This window comes from Rhinopithecus roxellana, chromosome 1 (assembly GCF_007565055.1).
Source record: "Rhinopithecus roxellana isolate Shanxi Qingling chromosome 1, ASM756505v1, whole genome shotgun sequence".
Lineage (NCBI taxonomy): Eukaryota > Metazoa > Chordata > Mammalia > Primates > Cercopithecidae > Rhinopithecus > Rhinopithecus roxellana.
The window spans coordinates 184294984-184320036 of record NC_044549.1 but is presented as its reverse complement, the minus strand read 5'-3'; the positions used below and the strand labels follow the sequence as shown (position 1 = coordinate 184320036).

At 37.6% G+C, this 25053-nt stretch overlaps 1 protein-coding gene across 4 annotated transcripts in view; it reads right to left on the bottom strand.

The window, feature by feature from the left end:
- The window catches only part of PPP2R3A (protein phosphatase 2 regulatory subunit B''alpha), a 204972-nt gene that overhangs the window by 70078 nt on the left and 109841 nt on the right, over positions 1 to 25053 (bottom strand). For all 4 annotated transcript variants that reach the window (XM_010364830.2, XM_030934343.1, XM_030934340.1 and 1 more), the window contains 3 exons: positions 13483 to 13557; positions 6025 to 6111; positions 2052 to 2208 (listed from right to left, as the gene is read on the bottom strand). In XM_010364830.2, the coding sequence (XP_010363132.1) occupies positions 2052 to 2208; positions 6025 to 6111; positions 13483 to 13557 (319 nt within the window). The remainder of the gene's footprint in view (positions 1 to 2051; positions 2209 to 6024; positions 6112 to 13482; positions 13558 to 25053) is intronic.

Genomic DNA, 25053 nt, shown 5'->3' with positions numbered 1-25053 from the left:
TGGACATCCAGGTGTTTTTATATATCCTCTGAAATCTAGGTGGAGGTTCCCAAATCTCAGTACTTGACTTCTGTGTACCCACAGAACCAACACCACATGGAAGCCACCAAGACTTGGGGTTTGCATTCTCTGAAGCAATGGCCTGAGCTGTATTTTGGCCCCTTTAAGCCACGGCTGGAGCTGAAACAGCTGGGATGCAGGGCACCATGTTCAGAGCAGGGGGGCCCTGGGCCTGGCCCAGAAAACCATTTTTTCCTCCTAGGCCTCCAGGCCTGTGATGGGAGGGGCTGTCATGATGGTCTCTGACATGCCCTGGAGACATTTTACCCATTGTTTTGGTGATTAGCATTTGACTCCCCATCACTTATGCAAATTACTGTAGTGGGCTTGAATTCTCCCCAGAAAACGGGTTTTTACTTTCCACTGCATTATCAGGCTGCAAATTTTCTAAACTTTTATGCACTGTCACCTCTTGAATGCTCTGCTGCTTAGGAATTTTTTCCACCACATACCCCAAATCATCTCTCTTAAGTTCAAAGTTCCACAGATCTCTAGGGCAGGGGCAAAATGCCAAGTCTCTTTGCATAGCAAGAGTGACCTTTACTCCAGTTCCCAACAAGTTCCTCATCTCCACCTGAGACCACTTCAGCCTGGATTTTATTGTCCATATCACTATCAGCATTTTAGTAAAAGCCATTCAAGTCTCTAGGAAGTTCCAAACTTTCCCACATGTTCCTGTCTTTATCTGAGCCCTCCAAACCGTTCCAACCTCTGCCTATTACCTAGTTCCAAAGTCCCTTCCACATTTTCGGGTATCTTTACAGCAGTGCCCCATGCTACTGGTATCAATTTACTGTATTAGTCTGCTCTCATGCTGCTAGTAAAGACATACATGAGACTGGGTAATTTATAATGGAAAGAGATTTAATGGACTCACAGTTCCACATGGCTGAGAAGGCCTCACAATCATGGCAGAAGGCAAATGAGAAGCAACAGTACATCTTACATGGTGGCAGACAAGACAGCATGTGCAGGGGAACTCCCCTTTATAAAACCGTCAGATCTCATGAGACTTATTCACTATCATGAGAACTACATGGGAAAGACCCGCCCCCATGATTTAATTACCTAGCCACCAGGTCCCTGCCACAACAGGTGGGGATTATGGGAGCTACAGTTCAAGATGAGATTTGGATGGGAACATAGCCAAACCGTATCACCGTCCTTACAAAAAAAAATTAGCCAGATGTGGTGGCATGTGCCTGTAGTCCGAGCTACTTAGGGGCTGAGACGGTAGGATGCCTTGAGCCCAGGAGGTCGAGGCTACAGTGAGCCGTGTTCATGCTACTGCACTCCAGCCTAGGTGACATACTATTTTTTTTGAGATACTGTCTCAAAAAAAAAAACAGTATTTTTTTTTGAGATACTGTCTCAAAAAAAAAAAAAAAAAACAAGGATATTAAATTAGTAGGCAATAGGTTCTAGATTTACCGCTGGCAAAAATGAAGCAAAAAGGGTATTATCATGTGATATGTAATTTTTTGTTTTCTGACAAAAGAAAGCACACGAAATTCATCTGCAGAGACATATCTTTCTGGAACTAAATTTCCAAAAGTAAATTTCTGTGAATCCTTGAAAAGAAAACTTGGCAAGTTAGAAACATTATTTTCATCCTTGGTTTCTTATAGAAATATTGTTAAGTGGGAAGGTTTATAAAGGTGTATACATATTCTCTTTCAAATAGATTTACACAGGTGTGGATCTTATTCAATTCATCATCAGAAAATACCAGCATAAAGACTCATCGCTTTATCAAAACTAAGACTGTGATTGGTTACTTACTTCCAAACTCCTTCTCCTACATCAAGGCTTTTATTAATTTTAATAAAAAATTATATTATCTTCACTCATCCCCTCTTAAAAATTCTTGGCCTGTAAAGAGGACTTGATTAGGTTTAGAATTCAGCAAATGGGAATTTCTCATAATGAGTAGTGATGATTTATATAACTCTTCAAAATGGTTAAGTCTTAGCATCTACAGAATCACTTACCCTGGTCATTGTATCGAGACAGATCGGCCTGGCTGATATAGAGGTCGTGATCAGTATCTAGTTCCCAGAATTTACAATAAATAACATAGAAATGTTCATAGGAGAAGTAATCTGTAATTTGGTTTATATCTTCCTCTTCTTCCAAAAGTGCTAGGGTCTGAAATGATATGAGAAGAATTTAAACATTATGAAAAAGCAGCTTTGGCCACTGTGCAGGTTTAGTGAATTTCTGTTTTAAACTGAATTTAAAATTTTGTTTCTGGTACCAAATAAGAAACCCTTTAATAGGCAACCTCATCCTACCTTTAATCAACCAATCAATCTATAAGCATTTACTGAGCTCTATAACATGCTCAGTGAAGGGTTGGATACTGTGGAGGATGTAAAAGCAGGCAAAGGGAAGTACCATTACCTTGGGGAGTATAATTGGTCAGAGGTCAGAGACTGGCACAAAGAGAACAATTAGATCATAGCCTTCATTACTCTGCCAGAAACAAATACTGCTTTTAATTTTCAAAGTTATGTGAGCAATATTAAGAGGGGTAGGCATCTACATATAGGGTTTGGTTTTGTAATAAAAATTAAGTTTATATCACAAAGGTGACTCATACAATAGTGATGATACATGGTGGCCTGGCATAGGCATGGCCGATAGAGATGCAGGGACCTGAGGTGGAAGTAAACCTGGGTCTTCCCTGACTCACTGTACTCCCCTACGGCAAACTCCAGAATCAATGATACTGAACCCACAATTCTACTGTCAGCCAAATTATTATATAAGTGGGCAGATAAATAAAGACATTTTCAGAAGTGAAAGATTCAGAAAGAAAATTAAAGCACAAAAAATGTAAGAAATATATAAAAAAAGAAATGCCAGAAATAAAATCAGGTATATGAATAGTCACAATAAAGATAAGTGAATTATATCTCCCTATTAAAATTTTTTTGATTAAGTATCAAAACCATGCCCCCCAAATAGATCTACCTGTATGCATCTATAAGGGATACATCTAAAAAAATATGGAAGGTTAAAAAAAAGATGGACAAATATACACGGTTAAACGTTAAAATAAACATGTATCAATATTAATATGGACTGCAAAGTGAAAAACATAAGGGGGCAGGGTGCGGTTGCTCACGCCTATAATCCAGCACTTTGGGAGGCCAAGGCAGGTGGATCATGAGGTCAGGAGTTCAAGACCAGCTCAAGATGGTGAAACCCCATCTCTACTATAAATACAAATATTAGCTGGGTGTGGTGGCAGGCACCTGTAATCCCAGCTACTTGGGAGGCTGAGGCAGAGAATTGCTTGAAACCGGGAGGTGGAGGTTGCAGTGAGCCGAGATTGCACCACGGCACTCTAACCCGGGTGATAGAGCAAGATTCTGTCTCAAAAAAAAAAAAAAAAAAAAAAAGAAAAACATGAGGGACAAAGAGGACTACTTCATAAGGCAAATGTTAGTATTTCGACAAAAAATTATTTTTTAAAATATAAACACTGGAAAACCAAAGTGCTCTGGCAAACTAAAAACAACATAAATTATTATTAAGTTATGGTAAATCTGCTCAATAGAAAAGTATGCAGCCAGTAAGAATTATAAAGTTTACACTGAAAACCATGATATAGTAAGTACAAAATACCGGATACAAGATTGTACCCACTAAGAACTATGTAAAATCCTAAAAATGCATATGTACATATGAGTAAGACTAAATGAATACAGACAAAAATGATACTAGTTGTATAAGGGTGATAAAATAATGGTTTTTCTTCTGTTTTCCAAACTTGCTCATAATATTTTGTTTTATAAAATGCCCTTTGATATGTAAGAAGCAGAACACTTTCAATAAAGCACATTTTAGAAGCAAAGAGCTATCATTTTTACCGACTGGATTGGCATAAAGTGAAGACGACAGCAACTTTTGTTGGTGAGCATGTAAGTGAAAGTAGTGCAGGCTTTTTGGAGGGTAACTTGACAGAATCCACCAAATTAAAAATGCGCACAGTATTTGATCCAGAATTTTCCCTCCAGTGGTCTATTCTACAGACATTCTTACTCATACCACATACAAGAGGAGGGTACAAGGATGTTCACTGCATCATTGTAATAGAGGAAATGTGAAAATGATTTGGATATCAATAGAGGAATATGTAATTAATTACAGTTTAGCCATGCGATTGTGCAGTAGTTGAAAGAATGAGATAGACTTATATGAACGCATATGAACAAAACCCTGAGACACTGTTAAGTGAAAAAACAAAGTTAACAGAATAGTGTGAACCCATTATTTTTTGAAAACCCTCAAAATAGCAGCCATACAAAACAAAACTGTATACTACATAGATATATTTATAAGAGAATAAAACCACATATGATATGGGTCCCCCACTGGGGAAAGGGAGTAAAATGGTAGAGTGAAGAACAGTGACTTCTATTTATTACTCTAGATGTGCTCATATTATTTGAATGCTTTGTGAGTATTGTTTAAGTACGAAGAGGAAGACTAAGGAGAGGGGCAGGGAAGAAAAGGCAGGAGAAAATAAATCATGCTCTAAGAAGCAGAACACTTGAGTTCTTTTTCCAGTTCAGCAACTTACTTGTGTGTGATCTTATACAAATCATTTAAGTATATTTGGGCCTCAAATTTTATCACTGGTTAAAAAAAAAAAATGGATTAATTTTAAAAGCCAAAAAAGAAAAAATATGGATTAGGCCAAGCACGGTGGCTCACGCCTGTAATCCCAGGACTTTGGGAGGCCGAGGCAGATGGATCACGAGGTCGGGAGTTCGAGACCAGCCTGGCCAACACAGTGAAATCCCATTTCTACTAAAAATACAAAAATGAGCTGGGCATGGTGGCGCACGCCTGTAGTCCCAGCTACTCAGGAGACTGAGGCAGAAGAATCGCTTGAATCCGGGAGGTAGACATTGTGGTGAACCAAGATCACACCACTGCACTCCAGCCTGGGCAACAGAGTGAGACCCTTGTCTCAAAAACAAAAAATAAATAAATCTATGGACTATAAAAATGATTCAGAAACTACAACCTATAATGTGCTTCAGGAAAGTGGGGGATTATTATAATTACTCTTGTGGTATTATGGAATTACTGCCATTTTAACCCATCCCATATTACCTACTGAGAGCCCAGGCAGGCATCAGGTGTTCAATAAATATCAACACTGACTGTGATGATGATTGTTCATTTTAGAATAAAAAAATGTTTGTATATCCATGATGGACTGCTAATTTTGCCAAGTCTTCATTACTCTGTCTCAGATGAAGATAGGAAAAAATAAAGAGTAAATAAGGTTGTATTATTAGCCTAAATTCCATTTAGTATGATTCTTAAAAATAAAACCTTTAATTTTCTTCCAAGTGTGAACAATTTCACTTTCTTTATGTTTACAGAAGCTTAAACAATCAGGCATGAAGATTACTTCGGTGAAAGGCTCCCACTAGTGGTCAATACTTTCTCTCTCATTTGGTAAAATGAATAAAATAATTGAATGAAATGTATTCTTTCTTAAAAGGAATTTTTAGTACTTTTCTCTAGCAGGTGCTGGATACAGAGTCACTGCTGAAAGGATCAAGTTTAAAATCTTCCAAGGACTTTCCAAGACCCTTCCCAACCTAGCCCCAGCCCACCCCTCCAGGCTTATCTATTGTGAAGCTTTCTCTGTACATTTTATCCATGTCTATGGAAATTATCAAGTCAGGTTTAGTGTGTGTACACTTCACTTTTTTGCTCCAGAGTGAATGCTTTCAGGCAGAGATCCCTTATTATTCTCTTCATTTTTACCCCCTCACCCAAAACATTCCAGCATCCCACGACAGGTATTTGATAAATGCTTAATGAATGAAAGTAGTGACAGTGCTCTGAATACAGTAAGCATTCAAATATTTGTTAAATAGGGTAAGAAAACTATTTAAATTGCTCAGTACACATGAATTCTAATGAAAGGCATACTTGCAAAAAGTTGCTTTTTCTTATCTCTGTTGAAGTAATTTTTCCACTCCAAGATCTGTTGACTGTGTAGAATATTCTCTGAATAACCTGGTTCCAAAAGGAAAATAAAACCAAATAAAAACATTAAAGATATCCACTACTTTCTCAAAGGCCATCTTATGAACATACTTGGGATCAATTTAACTTTTAGCTTTTTGATTATGTTAAGTGTAATTCCTAGTAAAAATCAGCACTATATTTTTAAATATACATCCATATATTTTGAATTTGCCTCTGTACTTCCAAGAAGAATAAAAAAAATTCTCTGCTCACAAGTCTTCACTTCCCAGCTGCCTTCACATCACTTCTTTTGTTTACCTCTAAGTTATATAGTGATGCCTGATTCAAGTAATGCTTATTGGGCTCAATGTTTTGGGAAGGCATATGAGGTGAGAAGTATCTGCTGGGTTGGCCTAATGACTGATTAACTGGTCAGAAGGATGGCTATCAAGGTGGTATGATTCAAGAGGGTCTTATTCTGGTTATCATAGTCTTATTCACTTGAGTCTTGAAGACTCTTGGTCTTCTAGACTCTATGGACATTCAAATACATCTGGGATAATTTATGTCCTAACTTTAATTTAGGCATGAACATCTTTGTTATTAGCTGGTGTTTTAATGGGTTTAGCAGAATTGTATCTCTGAAGAAAACCTTGGATAGAATGGCAGAAGAGGAGATAAGAAATATGTCTAAATTGAGAATGTGTGTGCTGTGGTGTAGGAGAGGATCAGAGAAGGAAGACGGAAGCTGCAATCCTGGACGTAGGAGGTCACAGTGCATTCTTAACAATTTTACCTGCAGTAATTCCTACCCACTTCATTTCCTTTTCACCGATTATTTTTCTTCTCCCAAAGAAGGCAGTGGTAAAAAGAGCAATTTAAGCAGCTTTATTTTTTTTGGGCAGGGGGTGCATTCTGCTTTTATTTTGATAGCCTAATAATACAGAAATCCTGTATCTTTGGTGGTTTTTATCATGGAAGAGATTAGATCTCTTTTTCAAGCTATTTTGGTGCAAGACGAATAAGGCAAGATATTTGGACATTTTTCTCAATAGCAGGCCTAATGAGACACTAAACCACCTTTCTTTCTGGATTCTTCAGCAGAGAGTGATTCTTCAACTGAACATGGAAAAACTAGCATCAGGATGAACGTCTAGATTTCAGCTGTTCAGCACTCACCACTCCACCCCTGCTATCAGTGCTAACCCCTCTGATCCTACAGAATTGAGCTCAAGTGTCACACTCCATGGGAGGCCCCAGAACAGGGACTGACTAGAGCCCTGCCTTCTGTGCTCCCACTGCCACCTGAGCCTCCTTTAGCTGTCCCCGTGGTTACATTCTAAACACTGGTGCACCTGACCATCATCACCTCTAAACACTAAGAGACCAGGTCTTTCTCGACTTGTATTCCAGTAACTTATATGGTACTTTCTATATATCACGTGGTCTATAACTGCTTGATAAAATAATGAGGTTTGAAAGTTTCATAACAAAGATTTTTGTATTATCTTTGTGTTAGAGAAAGATGGGTTGGCTTCATAAGTATTTGAAGAACTCTACTCAGAGTTTTGCATAGCAGATGGATGTCAACCCAAGAAAGGTCTCTAATTAGTATTTCATGTATATCAGTATTTTTGTCTATTATTTATAGATAGACTCACATATAATGCACAAAAACCACAAAACAGGTAAGTGTAACTATATTCAAAATAATTGTGAAAGATGCTACTAATGTAGTAATGTTTAATCTTGAGAAAAAAATAAGACTAGAGTGTAGATGTGATCAAGATTTGAGTGGCTATTGGGTAGAAGAAGAAGCTGACTTGCTCTGTGTTGCACCAAAGGGAAGAATTACAACTGCGAGACAGAAATGCATTTATACTGAAATGCTTCAATATAAGGAAGACTTTCCTAAAATTAGCCCTGTAAAGCAACGAGTTTGTATAAAGTGACTGGGTTTCTTTTCACCACAAGTATTTAGGAAGAAGTTGACAGGATTCCTGAATTAGGTGGGAGCTAGGACTAGCCAGTGCCTAATTTCTCTACTGGCCCCAACCACTCAGACTCTGAGGTCACTGAGGACAGAGAACGTGTCTTACTCAATACTGTATTCTTAGCACCAGCTTGGCGGAAGTTCATGTAAAAACGATGGAGGATATTTAGCTCAGAAATTTTATGTATGAAAATAAACATTAAGAATTTCATTTATCATAATTCCATGCCCCTCTCTCAAGTTAAAGTCAATTTCAATACATATTATTAAACCACATTTTTTTGTTGAAGATTTGTGTCCTTATTTCTTGATTCTGAATGTAAATTTATCTTAAAGTATGAGTTTTTATCTAAAATTTATATTTATATACTCAAATACTTTATATTATTTATGAAATTACTGTGTTAAAAATTATAAAACTTTATAATCTGTACCCATTCATGCTTATTTTATTTTTCTCCTCTTCTTTTGGACAGAATTTTTAAAATCTGCAAACAGTTTGACTGTTAGGCATTTCCTATTTTTAGCCTGTGCTAACCTACGTATCTAATACTATAAAACAATGTATTTGTATTCCATTTTTCCATAGCCTAAATCTCCTTATTCAGTGGCCACACTTATCAGCACATTTGTTGGTTTCCACATCACTGATTCAGCACTTTACATGGCTGAGGTAGGAGCACCATCTAGTGGTGAAGCATGTAGCTGCCGACTCTACATTAATTGTTACTGTTTTTGTAACCTCTGTCTTCTAGGTAAATAAAATTCATCATCATTTAAAATATCAAATAAAATTTTAAAATAAATCATAATTAGAATAACTGTTTGCTACTAGTGAAATAAATGAAATTTGGCCATTTTTCACCAAAGGATCTTTAGTCAACTTGACATATAAGTTAAATCATAAGTCAGTTTCCTTTCCTCTTGGTATCTATTGAATTAAAACCTCTAATTCACAAGTATAGGTCACCAGGAACGGAAATGTTTGATGGCTCTGTCACATAGTTTTTGACAAATGAATTAAATACAGACACAGAAGTTGCAAATAATTTTTACTATGTATGTGTACAGAAGAACAAATTCCAATGCTGGAAGCCTGGCTCTTACTTGGCAGGAGTGGTGAACAGATTTCTAATTCACTCTTTGGTTAACATGGCTCAGAAAAGTATTTCTTCATGGTCTTCTGTAGAGTTAGGACTTTAAAAAATATATCTAATAAAAATATATATTTTTTTTCTCTGAAAAGGAAAAGTTTTCAAGAGGGAAGAGTTGGTAAGCTCTTAGTGTGAGCAGTCTCCACTATACCTTAGTCATCTTGGGAAAATCAGTACCTTGTCCTCCGCAAGGAAAATCCTGGCATTTCAGCCTACAGTGGTGGATTCCGGCCAATCAAGATACTGAATATATCACTAAGACACACCATCGAAGCAAGCCACAGAAATATCTCTACTGCCAGCACCAGTGTCATAAAGAAGTATTTTAAATCTCATCGCTAATTTTAAAAACTCAAGAGAGCACTTCTTTCCTCAAAAGTTGGCATATGTTGGTTTGGATAAACAAAACCTTTCATTCACTGGCAATTTTTGCACAGCATGCAAAACTGCACTCAAGGGCTATCATTTGCTGGTATTTCTAATTTTCATTTTCATTCACTATCATCAAAGGCTTATTTCTCAACTGCTAACTCTTTTTGGAAATAAACAAGAAGACAGACTGACTATAGGTTCAATCTTTTTTTTGGGTAATGATGTCCTTTGCTGTACACATAGCTGGTGGTCTATCTTTCTAGTCTAAAAACAGCTAACAAAATAATTAACTAAACAAATAGCCTTTTCCTGTAACAGATTTTCAATGATACATAGAAAATAAAAGTTTTCTAACTTTCCTTCATCATATATGTACCACACACAAGCTAATATTTGAATCATACTCTATGTCAGTGGTTTCTTCCAAACGCAAACCGAAATAACTAACACTAGCATGCAAACGTATTAATTGTTCTTTCTATACTGTATGCCCCGAAGATTATATAACATTCAAGTCACATAACTGATTTTGCTTTTTCTGAGATATCTGTCATTAATTCTGAGGCTGATCTTTATATGTTTCTTAGAAATAGTGTGATCTTAACTGTTTTTGCTGTGAGCAGGGTAGAGGATGATGCCTTTTTAGTTTGGTCACTTATATGTCTAACAACAAAATTAACTTCATACTAGAAGGCCTTATTTTACATTTGTTCTAGAAAAACTCACTGTACTCTGAAATAATGCAATGGTTTCAATGACTTCATGCCATTATTTGACCAAGTTTCATAACAGAAAAGGCACTGAGGAGAACAGATAATCAGTCTAACAAAATTCCATTTCCAGATAATCATTTTTAAAATTTTTATTTGCCCTCTTTGTGAGTTTATCACAATGGCAGTTATTCACTTATCTCAGTACATATTCACATGAAATGTTCCCAATTAGGTCTTGTTTACTATTTATTTATGGTGCTGTTTTGAGTTGCCATATTATTTTATCACAAGTATTTTACACTTAAATGACTAGTTCTGAGTAATGGATTCACTTTTGTGCATTGGAGATAAAGCGGCATAATGCTAACAACAAAGTGAAATTTAACAAATGTAAAGTTATATACAAATGCCATGAAAATATTACAGCAGAGATAATTAATTGTACTCTATTAATTCACCAGTGTAGTTCATTTTATTCAACTATTATTAACACGACACTATTTCTTAGAAAATGTGAATTATACGTGAACAAAATGGTTTCATGGCTTTTCACTCTAAAATCATAAAAATTCCTGGTGATGGCTGAGTGCGGTGGTTCATGCCTGTAATCCCAGCACTTTGGAGGCTGTGGTGGGTGGATCACGAGGTCAGGAGATCGAGACCATTCTAGCTAACACGGTGAAACCCTGTCTCTACTAAAAATACAAAAAATTAGCCGGCCGTGCTGGTGGGTGCCTGTAGTCCCAGCTTCTCAGGAGGCTGAGGCAGAAGAATGGCGTGAACCCGGGAGGCAGAGCTTACAGTGAGCCGAGATTGCACCACTGCAATCCAGCCTGGGCGACAGAGTGAGACTCCATCTCAAAAACAAACAAAAACCAAAAAATTTCCTGGGGACTACTTGGTAGATGACCAAATACCATCGAATGTCCAATTACTTCAAAAAATATCAAACTATGTGTTCATTAAGATCATGAAAGAAAAAAAAGAGATATCAAACTGGAAACCATAAAGAAAATTTATTTCCATTCCACTCTTTTGTTCTTTAATATCTCTAATACATGCCAACAGTTTGGACTAGTTTATTTCTAAGATCTTTTCTAACTCTTAAGAGTCTAAATTATGCTGTTAATATGCCCTGAGTTTTCAGAACAGTCAATATTTAGAACTCAATAATTCTTTTTGCGATTGCAGCCAGAGCTAGTGTAGAATTCTTTTTTTTGAGACAGAGTCTTGCTTTGCATCCCAGGCTGGAGTGCAGAGGCGAGAATCTCGGCTCACTGCAACCTCCACCTCTTGGGTTCAAGTGATTCCCGTGCCTCAGCCTCGTGAGTAGCTGGAACTACAGGTGTGCACCACCACACATGGCTAATTTTTATATTTTTAGTAGAGACAGGGTTTCACCATGTTGGCCAAGCTGGTGTTGAATGTCTGGCCTCCAGTGGTCTGCCTGCCTCGGGCTCCCAAAGTGCTGGGATTACAGGCTGAACCACTGTGCCTGGCCTAGAATTCTTAAACAGGGATAATTTCATGTATTCACTCAGTACATATTGACTGTGTGTCTATTATATGCCAGATAGTATTCTAGGTACTGAGGATACAGACAAAGTTCCTGCTTGTGTGGAGCTTATATTATAGAGACGGAGATGGACAATAAACAAACAAAAAATTAAATATCAGATGATAGGAGCTAAGAAGAAAAATAAAGCAGGACAAAGGAATAGAGTGTAGGGGGAGGGGGCAGACGAAGAAGGGCTACAAAAACAGAGAGTGATCAGGGAGGGCCTCACTAAATAAGGGAACCGAGCAGACATCTGGATGAAGTGAGGGAGTGACAATGTGGAAATCTGTAGGAAGAACATTCCAAGCAAAGAGGAAGAACAAAGCATGTGAGGCAGAAATGGGTTTGGTTTGCTCACGATGGCTGAAGCAGAGTAAGCAAAGGAGTGGGAGGTAGGAGATAAGATGAGAGAATAGGGGTTGCCAGGATATGGGAGGATTATGGAGAGTCTTGGCAAGGACTTGGCTTTTATTCTACGTAAGCTGGGAAACTACTGCAGGGTTTGAGCAGAGGAGTGATATGATCTGGCTGACTTTTTAAAAGGACAATTGTTAGCTTTGTGGAGGCTAGACTACAGGGCAATCAGGGTGGTAACAGGGAGACCAATTAAAAATAAACCAAGTTTGAAATGAGAGCGACAGGCTAGGTTAATTGTGGTAGAGGTAATTTAGTAGAGTGTCACAGTTAACAGGAAAAAAAAAAACTTCTCAGATTGTCTTAGATAACAGTGACACCTTCTGGCTCAAATAAAATCTTACAGAGTTTTATACTGACATGAGAGCCAATGCAAAAGCACTGAATGAAAAATAAGGTTCCTATAGGAGGAAAAGAAAACAGTAGTATTTTGTAACTCGGCAGGACCTAACACATCTTTGGCTAACAAACTGTACCCTAAGCATAGGAGGGTGGTCCTCAGAGGAGACTGCCCTGTTTAGCTGAGGAATCTGAGCTACAGGCCAGGGCCATCTCACTTGAGAATGTGTCAGTGAATGGCCCTGGGGCTGGTCTGTGGAATGTCCCCAAAGATAACGTGGAAGCTAGGGCAGAGTGCATGAAATGGCTACTCCATGCCCTGTGGGCCTGTGTGCGCTCACTCATAATTCCTGACCTATCTGGGACTAACCAAATGAGGCTGTGCCTGAGAAACAGGGAGTGCGAGCTCCTCACAAAATGAAATTGTGATCATGTTGTTTTAAATTCTTACATCGTTTGTTTTCTGATGACACACAAGCTATTTTCTCATTATCATTTCCAGTTCTAAGTTTGAGGTACTAGAGATCAATCTTTTTCTGGAACAGGGACAGGCTGTTGAAAATTCTTTTCAGTCTTATTTGGAAATGCTAAAGATCAAATGAATATCATATTCATAACACAGAAAAAGATATGCCTCATAAGACCAGACAGAAGGAATATATTACTTGAATTTTGTAAGTATTGGGCACAAACAAGAAGGAAAATAGATAAAAATGAAGAAATTATGAATTCACTTTTATTTTACCTTCCTTCCACTTAAAATAATCATTATAACCCATGTTACCTCTTGCATAGATACTTGAAATTCTGGATAGCAGATGGTAATAAAAAGGTGACTTATGGAGTTATATTAAGCAAAAAGATGACTCAGCCTACCGTGGTGATGTAGCGGGAGTGGAATTCTGGAGCATCTTTCAGGAACGTGAGACCAGGGTGGGTATCCACCACATCCTGAAAAAGATCAAAACCAAAACTAAATTAACAAACATACAAAAATTACGCCCATAGAAGTTTTTCCTTTCCGTATATGTTGCAAGTTGAGCAAACTTGCTATTTTAGAATAATTAATAATGCACTTAAAATTTCATTCTTTATTAAATTCAAGGTTTCATTATAAGCATATTTACGCATGCTTTTCTGTATACACAGTATACTTCAAAAAAGTTAAAGTTTGATTTTAGCTATGTTAGGTAATTTGTGAATCAAATGTCTCCGAGGTATGTACTGTAATTCTAACACATCAACAGCACATCAAGGCAATTCATCTGATGCCACAGATTATTGTAGAGGTATTATGTAAAGTGTATTTACACAGAAAGGATGTGGTGGACAGCAGATGCAAGCCAATGAAAATGATCCTCTTTCATAATCTAAAAACATGGGAAATTCTTTTTGGAAAAAAAAAGCAGCCATGTAGTCAAGTAGTTTGAATGTGTCTTTGTTAAGCTGTGCAAGCCAGTTAATGCCCATCAGATTTTATCATAATTGTGTGGATAAATAATTTCTCAAATTAGAATTTTATTTATTTTTAAATCTTTAACCTTGTTCTCATTGAAGACTATTAGAATATTAAAACCTTAAAATACTGTTTTTATTTCCTAATTAGATTTTTAAAGCATTTGGAATGAGCCCAGAGGATCTAATAGAGATAATCACAGTATTAATTAACCAGAGGAAACAGCTATGCCATTACAGATATAATCTATTAATTGGCTTGTCATCAACAGACAGACATCAAGTATATCTCTTTTCTTTGTTTCTTCAGAGCAGTTAGCTATAATACTTACCAATATATAGTCTCAAACAAATCAACTTATTTCTTTAACTTTTAAAAGACTTATTATAATACATATTACATAATTTTCATTTTTTGAGACAGTCTTGCTCTGCTTCCCAGGCTGGAGTACTGTGCTACAATCTTGGCTTATGACAACCTCTGCCTCTCCGAGTTCAAGTGAGTCTCAGGCCTTAGCCTCTTGAGTAGCTGGGACTACAGGTATGTAGTACCACACCAGGTTAATTTTTGTATTTTTAGTAGAGACAGGGTTTCACCATGTTGGCCAGGCTGGTCTTGAACTACTGGCCTCAAGTGATCCATCCGCCTCAGCCTCCCGAAATGCTGGGATTACAGGCATGAGCCACCGCACCTGGCTAACTTTTTATTTGGAAATAATCTTATACTTACAAAAATTATTATAGAAAAATTTCCTATGCTCCTCTCTCAGCTTCCCTTAATGGTAACAAGTCACAGACAATAGTATAATGATCAAAACCAGAAAATGAACATGGGTAAGATATTAAACTAATCACATCTCACTAGTTTTTCCCTTAATGTCTTTTTCTGTTCCAGGATCTTACACTGCATTTAGCTTTTGTGTCTCACTGGTCTCTTCCAATCTGTGAAAGTTCGTTAGTCTTTCCTTATGATTTTGATGCTTTTAATGAGTTCTGGTCAGTTATTCTGTAGAATGTCTCTCCATTTGGTTTTGTCTGATGTCTGGTCAAGATTAAGGTTACACATTTTTGGCAGGAGAACCACGGAAGTCATGCGTCCTTTTCAGTGCATCACTGGGCACACATAATACAGAGGGTATGTGATGTTGGTATGTCTTTGTTTGGTGATGTTAACTTTGATCACACTTAGTTCAAGTGTGTCTGCTGCATTCTCCACTGTAAAATTGCAATTTTCCCTTCATAATTGATAAATATCATGGGGGCAGATACTTTTGAGAGTGTCAATATCCTATTTCTCCCCAGAATTTCTCTCATTCATTTTAGCATCTATTGTTAGATTATGCCTGCAACATTTACACTGTAGTGTTTACTTAACAGTGATTTTGTCTATACTCTGTCTACATTTCTTAATTGGAAATCTTCTACAAGGAAGAGCTGTCTCTTCTCTATTTTTTTGAGACAGAGTCTTCCTCTGTCATCCAAGCTGGAGGGGAGCAGTGGTGCGATCTCAGCTCACTACAACCTCCACCTCCTGGGTTCATTCAATTCTCCTGCCTCAGCCTCCCGAGTAGCTGGGATTACAGGCGTGTGCCACCATGCCCGGCCTATTAATTTTTTTGAACAGCACAGACTCACTGGTATTTATTTCATTCTGTCTGTTATAATCCTATACTATCATCATTTTGTTGCTCAAATTGATCTAGCTTTGGCCACTAGGAGCTCCTTCAGGTTGGCTCCTGTGTTCTCTTTTTATTTTTATAAATGAGACAGGGTCTCGCTCTGTCACCCAGACTGGAGTGTAGTGGCTCGATCTTGGCTCACTGTAACCTCTGCCTTCCAGGTTTAAGTGATCCTCCTTTCTCAGCCCCAAGGAGCTGGAATTACAGGCATGCGCCACCATGACGAACTTTTGTTTTTTAGTAGAGATGGGGTTTCACCATGTTGCCCAGGCTGGTCTCAAGCGATCTGCCTGCCTTGGCCTCCCAAAATGCTGGGATCACAGGCGTGAGCCACTGCACCCGGCCACTTGTGTTCTCTTGATAAGCCCCTGTGTTTTTATGGGGACTTTCATATTTTCTGGCATAAGATGACCCATGTTTATCTTGTATCTTCCTTGCCGTAGCTCTGGTATACCAACCTTTTGTCTAAGAAGCCCTGGTTCCTTTCACTGGAGAATGGTATTTGAAACCAAATCTGAGTGTGAAAGGTGTCCATTACTACTAGAATAGTATTTCATTGTGTACATCACTACATTTTCTTTATGCCTTCGTTCACTAATACTAAGGTTGATACCATATATTGTTCAGCTTTGGTTAGTTTCCTCATCTATTTGCTGATCAGTACTCTGCTGAATACTCATGGAGGAACTTCTGAAGATCTCTGAGGATTGTTCTCCATGCAGTTCTCTCTTCTTTGGTACTCTGTCCTGAGAATTCTAGTCATCTTGGTTCTCTTAGACCCTCAGGCTCTGTCTCCTAAACTCAAGGAGTCCACTTACCTCAGCCTGGGTTTCCCATTCTTGCACTATGACTTGAAAACTCTCTCAAGGTGGTACGCTCTCTCAATCATAAGACTCACCTTGTTTCTGTCTCTCAGGAATGAATCACTCGTTTGTGGCCTGATGTGCAGCATCTTGAAAAACCATTGTTTTATATTTCCTGTCTGTTATTTTCTGTTGTTTCAAGTGGGAAGGTACATCCAGTCCCTGTTACTCCTTCTTGGTCAGAAGTGGCAAATCTATTGATTTTTCTATGTTAATTTTATTTCCTCCTACTTTACTATTTTATTGAGTTAGTTTTATTACTAATTCTTCTGAATTTTCAAACTTTACTGTCATCTGCAACAAGATACTTTTACTTCTTTAACCAATCTTATGCTTCTGTTTTCTCTTATACAATTACTACAGTAAAATGCTGAATAGTAGTGGAGACAGTGGGCATCCTTGCCGTGTTCCTGATCTTTGTTGAAGTGCCTCTAGTGTTTTCCCATTAAATAAGATATTGGCTTTAACACTAAGGTATAGGTATTTCATCATGTTAAGAAAGTATCTAAAATATGGATAATTTTTTTTCCTTAGATATAACATATGACATTAATAAACGATATGGTTTGGATCTATTTCCCTGCCAAATCTTATGTTGAATTGTAATCCCCAGTGTTGCAAATGGGGGCCTGGTGGGAGATGACTGGATCATAGGGTGGATTTCTCTTGAATGATCTAGCATCGTCCTCTTGGTGCAGTCCTCGAGATAGTGAGTTCTCGTGAGATCTGGTTGTTTAAAAGTGTGCAGCAACTCCCCCACACCTTGCTCCTGCTCTTGCCAAGTGAGATTCTGGCTTCCCCCTTGTCCTTCTGCCATGACTGAAAACTCCCTGAGGCTTCACCATAGGCTGAGCAGATGCCAGCACCATACTTCCTGTAAAGCCTGCAGAACTGTGAGCCAATTAAACCTCTTCTCTTTATAAATTACCTAGTCTCTGTTATTTCTTTATAGCAATGCAAGAACAGCTTAACACAATAAATATCCTAATATTAAAACAATCTTGCCTTCCTGGAATAAATCCCACTTGGTCATGGTATATTGTTTGGTAGTATTTTATTATCTTTTATCATTAATCTTGAAGCTATATTTGTTTGCAGTTTTATTCTCTGGATTGTCTTTTCCTGATTTAGGTATCAGTGTTTTACCTGCTTCATAAAAGGTGTTTGAAATTTTCCTTCCTTTTCAATACCCTGAAATAATTTATGGAGCATTTGAACTATCTAGTTGCTGAAGGTTTGGTAGAATTCCCCTGTAAAACTACCTGGGCCTTGTGCTTTTTTGTGCAGTTTTGTAATAAATATCTGTATTTATTCTATAAAAGTCTGTTTACCTTTCTAAATCAAATGGAGTCAATTTGGGTCAGAAGTATTTTCCTAGAAAACTGTCCATTTCATCTAGATTTTCAAATTTATCTCCCTAGACGTCTGCAAAGTAGTCTTTTCTGATTTTAAAAAACTTTCTTCTGGCTGGGTACAGTGATTCACCTGTAATTCCAACACTTACAAGGCCAAGGCAGGAGGGTCACTTGAGCCCAGGAGTTCAAGACCAGCCTGGACAACACATCGAGACCTTGTCTCTATAAAAAATTAAAAAATTAGCTGGGTGTGGTGGTGCACATCTGTCATCCCAACTATGCGGGAGGCTAAGGTGGGAGAATTGCTTGAGCCCACATAGTTGAGGCTGCACTGAGCTGTGATGGTGCTACTGCACTCCAGTCTGGGCAATAGAGCGAGATCCTCCTTGTTATTTCTTATTTTGTATATTAGTGTATTCTCCCTTTTTTCTTAATCAAATTAGTTTTTTATTAATATTTTCCCATAACCACAATTTCAATTTGTTAAAAGTGCTATTGGTTTTTTATTCTCTGCCTTCTTAATTTCTGATCATTACTGGGACTAGCTGAGGGGTACATAAGGCTCTGCTATACCAGTATGTATACATTTCAAAATTCTCCATATTAAAAACTTAAAAAAGTTTATATATATACACATAGTATAAAATCAAGGCATATACAAGCATTTATATAAATAAACATTCTACTAAACTTCCCACCTTCTTTAGCCCCACTTCTTTCCAATCATTTATACTTTTAGGTCTTTTGCTGGTTACCTCTCTAACTAAACATATATTTAACAAAAATGTAATTAAAAACCATAAATAATTATTTTATTACTTTATCAACTTTAGAAAATAATTATTCTTTGCTGGGAAATATGTGGATTTAGCTCATTTATACTGTCCTACTTTACTCCCCTATCTTCGGTTGACTATCTTTGTAAGGTGCAAAACTTGTATTTATCCATCTAATTTTCATTCATCTTAGTTCCTTACTTTCCTTTTACATAGGATAATAGCACTCCATCCTTATTTTCTCTTCTTCTCCCTGTTTTACCTTCACATTTTATTGGCAATATTTTGACTTTTATGTTGTGCAGGTTTTTTTCATACTTTTCCACAACCACGATAAAATTTTCTATAGGTTATCCACACAGTGATTTTTAGATGCTATAAACTAAAACGTTTTTGTGATATTTTGACTATATAAATATGGTTGAATGTTAGGTCAGGCAATCTATGAGGAACGTATTTCATTGTGTATAGGTCCAGCATCAGGGTCTTGGAATGTTCAAAGGAGACTGTTTCTGACATTGAGGTTAAACTGTCTTTTCTAACTGCATCAGCTGTTCATAATTATGCCATATTTTAGTCTGCTTCTTGTTTAGATCGTGGCTGTCTTACATAGTTTTTTCATTTTTCCTGGCGTTTCTAATTGTTTAACTTATTGACACAGGCTTCATCATAGCCTTGTTTCCTTATTCTCTCTCTTTTTTTTTTTTTGAGAGGGAGTCTCACTCTGTCGCCCAGGCTGGAGCGCAGTGGCGTGATCTTGGCTCACTGCAAGCTCCACCTCCACCTGGGTTCACACATTCTCCTGCCTTAGCCTCCTGTGTAGCTGCGACTACAGGTGCCTGCCACCACGCCCGGCTAATTTTTTGTATTTTTAGTGGAGACGGGGTTTCACCGTGTTAGCCAGGATGGTCTCAATCTCCTCGTGATCCGCCCACCTTGGCCTTCCACAGTGTTGGGATTACAGGCGTGAGCCACCGCACCCAACCTCCTTTTACTCAAATGTAACTGTATTGCGTGGAGTTGCTCCTCACCTCCCTCTCCCACATCATGGACAAGACCTGGTTGGGGGAATTTTACCTTCTCTCTTCTGAACTGGCTGCTCTTCAGTTATCATCCTGACACTGCCCTTCATTACTTCTCTGGATTGAATCCACTGTGTCTTAAATCTCACGCATTCCTCTTTCTTGGTTTACTTACTTTGCTGCAATGTATATGCAAGTAACTGTTTAAGAAATACAGAGGTAACTTATAAAGGAGATAAACTTTCTGAGTTCATGAATGTCCAGGAATCAGGTTTATGTGAACCTCATTCCTAACTAGTAGGTCGGCAAGATATAGAAATCTAAGTTCAAATCCATTTCCTGAGGGATCCCAATGAGGATCTAATACCATCCTAGACTCTTCATCTACATTTTTCTAAAACTTTAAGGACATGTTTATGCATGTGTCTTAAAAAAAATCATAATTGTCAGTACTCAGTGGTTTTTTGAGACAGTCTTGCTCTGTCACCCAGGGTGGAGTGCAGTGGTGCAATTTCAGCTCACTGCAACCTCTGTCTCCCAAGTTCAAGCAATTCTTCTGCCTCAGCCTCCTGATAAGCTGGGATTGTAGCGGCATGCCACCATGCCCAGCTAATTTTTGGACTTTTCGTAGAGACGGGGTTTCACCATGTTGGCCAGGTTGGTCTCAAACTCCTGACCTCAACTGATCTGCCCGCCTTGGCCTCCCAAAGTGTTGGGAATACAGGCGTGAGCCACTGTGCCTGGCCTCAGTGGTTCTTTTTAACCAAAGAATCATATATTTTAGCGCTGCAAAATAATTATGTATTATTTTATTCGATGAATTTTTTCTCTCCACTTTTCCCCTTTTTTTCTTCTCCAGACTCCAATTAATTAGATATTAAAATTCCTGAAGTGGTCCTCTATGTTCCTTTTCTTTTTCTCTCTCTTTCTCTCTAAAAGATATCCTCAACTTTAGTTTCCAGGTCTTATGCTGCACTTTTGGTACTTACATTTTAAAATTCTAACAGCTTTTTCTTGTATCAGCATTGTTTTCATACAGTTTATTCTTGTTTTTTTTTTTTGTTCTTTTTTACATTTATTTAAATTGACAAATAAAATTGTACATATTTATCATGTACAGTGTGTTGTTTCAAAATATGTATTTATTGTGGAACGGCTAAATGGAATTATTAACATATGTATTACCTCACTATTTTGTAGTGAAAACACAAAATCTACTGTCTTAGCAATTTTCAAGAATAGGATACACTGTTATTAACAATAGTAACCATGTTGTATAATAGATCTCTTGAAATTATTCCTATTTAGCTGAAATTTTGTGTCCTTTGACCAACATCCTCCCAGCCTTGGTTATTAGTTCGTTCTCACACTGCTATAAAGAACTACCTGAGACTGGGTAATTTATGAAGAAAACAGGTTCAACTGACCCACAGTTCTGCAGACTGTACAGGAGGCATGCCTGGGGAGGCCTCGGGAAACTTACAATCATGGTGAAAGGCAAAGGGGAAGCAAGTGCGTCTTCATATGGTGAGCAGGGGAGAGACAGAGAGCAAGGGGGAGGTGCTACACTCTTTCAAACAATCAGATCTCATGAGAACTATATGAGACAGCACTAGGGGGATGGTGCTAAACTGTTAGAAATCACCCCCATAATCCAATCACCTCCCACCAGGCCCCACCTTGAACACTGGGAATTACAATTCAACATGAGATTTGGGTAGGGACACAGAGCTAAACCATATTATTTGGTAATTACCATTATATTCTTTACTTCTATGACTTTACCATTTTTAGGTTTACCTATAACTGAGATCACGTAGTATTTGTCTTTCTGTGCCTGGCTTCCTTTACTTAACATAATGTCCTCCATATTCATCCACGTTGTTGCAAATAACAGAGTTTCCTTCTTTGTTTAAAGCTGACTAGTATTTCATTGCGTACACATACCATATTATCCTTTTACGTTTTAAGTTCAGGTGCTCATGTGCTGACTTGTTACATAGGTAAACTTGCATCAAGAGGGTTTGGTTGTAGAGATTATTTCATCACCCAGGTATTAAGCCCATTACCCATTAGTTATTTTTGCTGATCCTCTCCCTCCTCCTACCCCCGCCCAACCTTCAATAGGACCCAGTGTCTGTTGCTTCCCTCTATGTATCCCTGTGTTCTCATCATTCAGCTCCCACTTATAAGTGAGAACATGTGGTATTTGGTTTTCTGTTTTTGTGTTAGGTTTGCTAAGGGTAACAGCCTCCAGCTCCATCCAGGTACCTGCAAAGGGCATGAGCTCATTCTTTTTTATGGCTGTATAGTATTCCATTGGGTACATATATCACATTTTCTTTATCTGGTCTATCATTGATGGGCATTTAGGTTGATTTCATGTCTTTGCTATCGTGAACAGTGTTGCAATAAACATACGTGGCATGTCTCTTCATAAGAGAATGATTTACATTCCTTTGTATACATACCCAGTAATGAGACTGCTGGGTCAAACAGTATTTCTATCTTTAGATCTCTGAGGAATTGCCACACTGTCTTCCATAATGGTTGAACTAACTTACACTCCCACCAACAATGTATAAGCATTCCTTTTTGTTCACAACCTTGCCAGTATCTGTTATTTTTTGACTTTTTACTAACAGACATTCTGACTGGTGTGAGGTGGTATCTCATTGTGATTTTGACTTGCATTTCTCTAATGATCAGTGATGCTGAGTTTTTTTTTCATATGATTGCTGGCTACATGCATGTGTCTTCTTTTGAAAAGTATTTTTTCATGTATTTTGCTCACTTTTTTATGGGGTGGTTTTTTTCTGTAAATGTATTTAAGTTCCTTATAGATGCTGGATATCAGACCTTTGTCGGATACATCGTTTCTAAAATTTTTCTCCCATTCTGTAGGCTATTTACTCTGTTGATAGTTTCTTTTGCTGTGCAGAAGCTCTTTAGTTTAATTAGATCCCATTTGTCAATTTTTGCTCTTGTTACAATTGTTCTTGGTGTCTTTGTCAGGAAAGCTCTGCCTGTGCCTACGTCCTGAACAGTATTTCCTAGGTTGTATTCCAGGGATTTTATAGTTGTGGGCTTTACATTTACATTTTAATCCATCTTGGGTTAATTTTTATATATGATATAAGAAAGGCATCTAGTTTTAATCTGCATGTGGCCAGCTAGTTATCCCAGCACCATTTATTGAATAGGGAATCCTTTCCCAGTTGCTTTTGTCAGGTTTGTCAAAGTGTGCAGTCTTATTTCTGGGTTCTCTATTCTGTTCCATTGGCCTATGTATCTGTTTTTGTACCGGTACTATACTGCGTAGCCTGGTAGTATAGTTTGAAGATGGGTAGCATGATGCCTCCAGCTTTGTTCTTTTTGCTTAGGATTGCCTTGGCTATTAGGGCTCTTTTTTGGTTCCATATTAATTTTAAAGTAGTTTCTTTCCTATTTCTGTAAAGAATGTCAATGGTAGTTTAACAGGCACAGCACTGAATCTATAATTTGCTTTGGACAATATGGCCATTTTAACGATATTAATTCTTGCTATCCATGAGCAGGGAATGTTTTTCCATTTGTCTGTATCATCTCTGATTTATTTGAGCAGTGGTTTGTAGTTCTCCTTGTAGAGATCTTTTACCTCCCTAGTTAGCTATTCCTAGGCATTTTATTCTTTTTGTGGTAATTGTGAATGGGAGTTCATTCCTGATTTGGCTCTTGGCTTGTTTTTGGTATATAGGAATGCTAGTGATTTCTACACACTGATTTTGTATCCTGAGACTTTGCTGACATTGTTTATCAGCTTAAGAAGCTTTTGGGCTGAGACTAGCAGGTTTTTGAGATCTAGGATCATGTCGTCTCCCAACAGGGACAGCTTGACTTCCTGATGCCCTTTATTTCTTTCTCTTGCCTGACTGCCCTGACTAGAACTTCCAATACCATACCTGTAGTTGCTCATTCAGTGCGATGTTTGTCATATATGGCTCTTATTATTTCGAGGTATCCTTCAATACCTAGTTCACATTTTCATTATGCCTCCATTCACTGATACTTAGGCTGATTCCGTATCTTGACTACTGTGAATAATGCTGCAATGAACCTGGCAGGGTAGATATCTCTTCTACATACTGATTTCATTTCCTTTGGATATACACCCAGCAGTAGGACTGTAGGATCATATGGAAGTTCTATTTTTAATTTTTTGAGGGACCTCCAAACTGTTTTCCATAATGGCTATACCAATTTACATTCTCACCATTGGTGTGCAAGGATTCCCTTTTCTCTATATCCTCTCCAACACTTGTTATCTTTCGTCTTTTTGATAACAACCATTCTAACAGGTGTAACATGATCTCTCATTGCGGTTTTAATTTACTTTTCTCTAATAGTGATTTTGAGCATTTTTCATATACCTGTTGGCCATCGTTTGTCTCCTTTTATGCAATGTCTATTCAGATTCTTTGCTATTTAAAAAATGTATTGAGATAAAATATAAATATAAAATTTACCATATTTACCATTTTAAGTGTAAGGTTCAGTGGTAATAAATACATTTATATTCTCTTTTTCCCTTCATCTTCTCCCTCCCCTTTCCCCTTTCTGGTCTCTGGTAACCACCAATCTACTTTCTATCTTCACAAGATCCACTTTTTAAGCTCCTGCATATGAATGAGAAGTGTGATATTTATCTTTCTGTGCTTTATTTCATTTAACATAATGGCCTCCCATTCCAACCATATTGCTGCAAATGACAGGATTTCATTCTTTTTTATGACTAATATTCCATTGTGTATATATACACCATATTTTCTTCTTCCACTGATTGGCACTTAGGGTGATTCCATATTTTGGCTATTGTGAACAGTGCTGCAATAAACAGAGTGCAGATATACTAATTTCCTTTCTTTTGGATATTTCTGGATCATATGGAAGTTCTAGTTTTAGTTTTTTTGAGGAACCTTCACATTGTTCTCCATAGTAGCTGTATTAATTTACACTCCCAACAACAGTGTACGGAGAGGTCCTCTTTCTCTGCATCCTCACCAGCATGTTATTTTCTGTCTTTTTGATACAAGCCATTTTAACCAGGGAGAAGGTGAAATGATATCACTTTGTGGCTTTAATTTGCATTTCTCTGAAGATTAGTGATGCTGAGCGTTTTTTCATATACCTGTTGCCTTTGCTCATTTTTAAATAAGGTTATTTTCTTGCTATTGAGTTGTTTTGAGTTCCTTACAAATTTTGGATATTAACACCTTGCCAGATATATGGTTTGCAAATATTTTCTACCATTCTGTAGG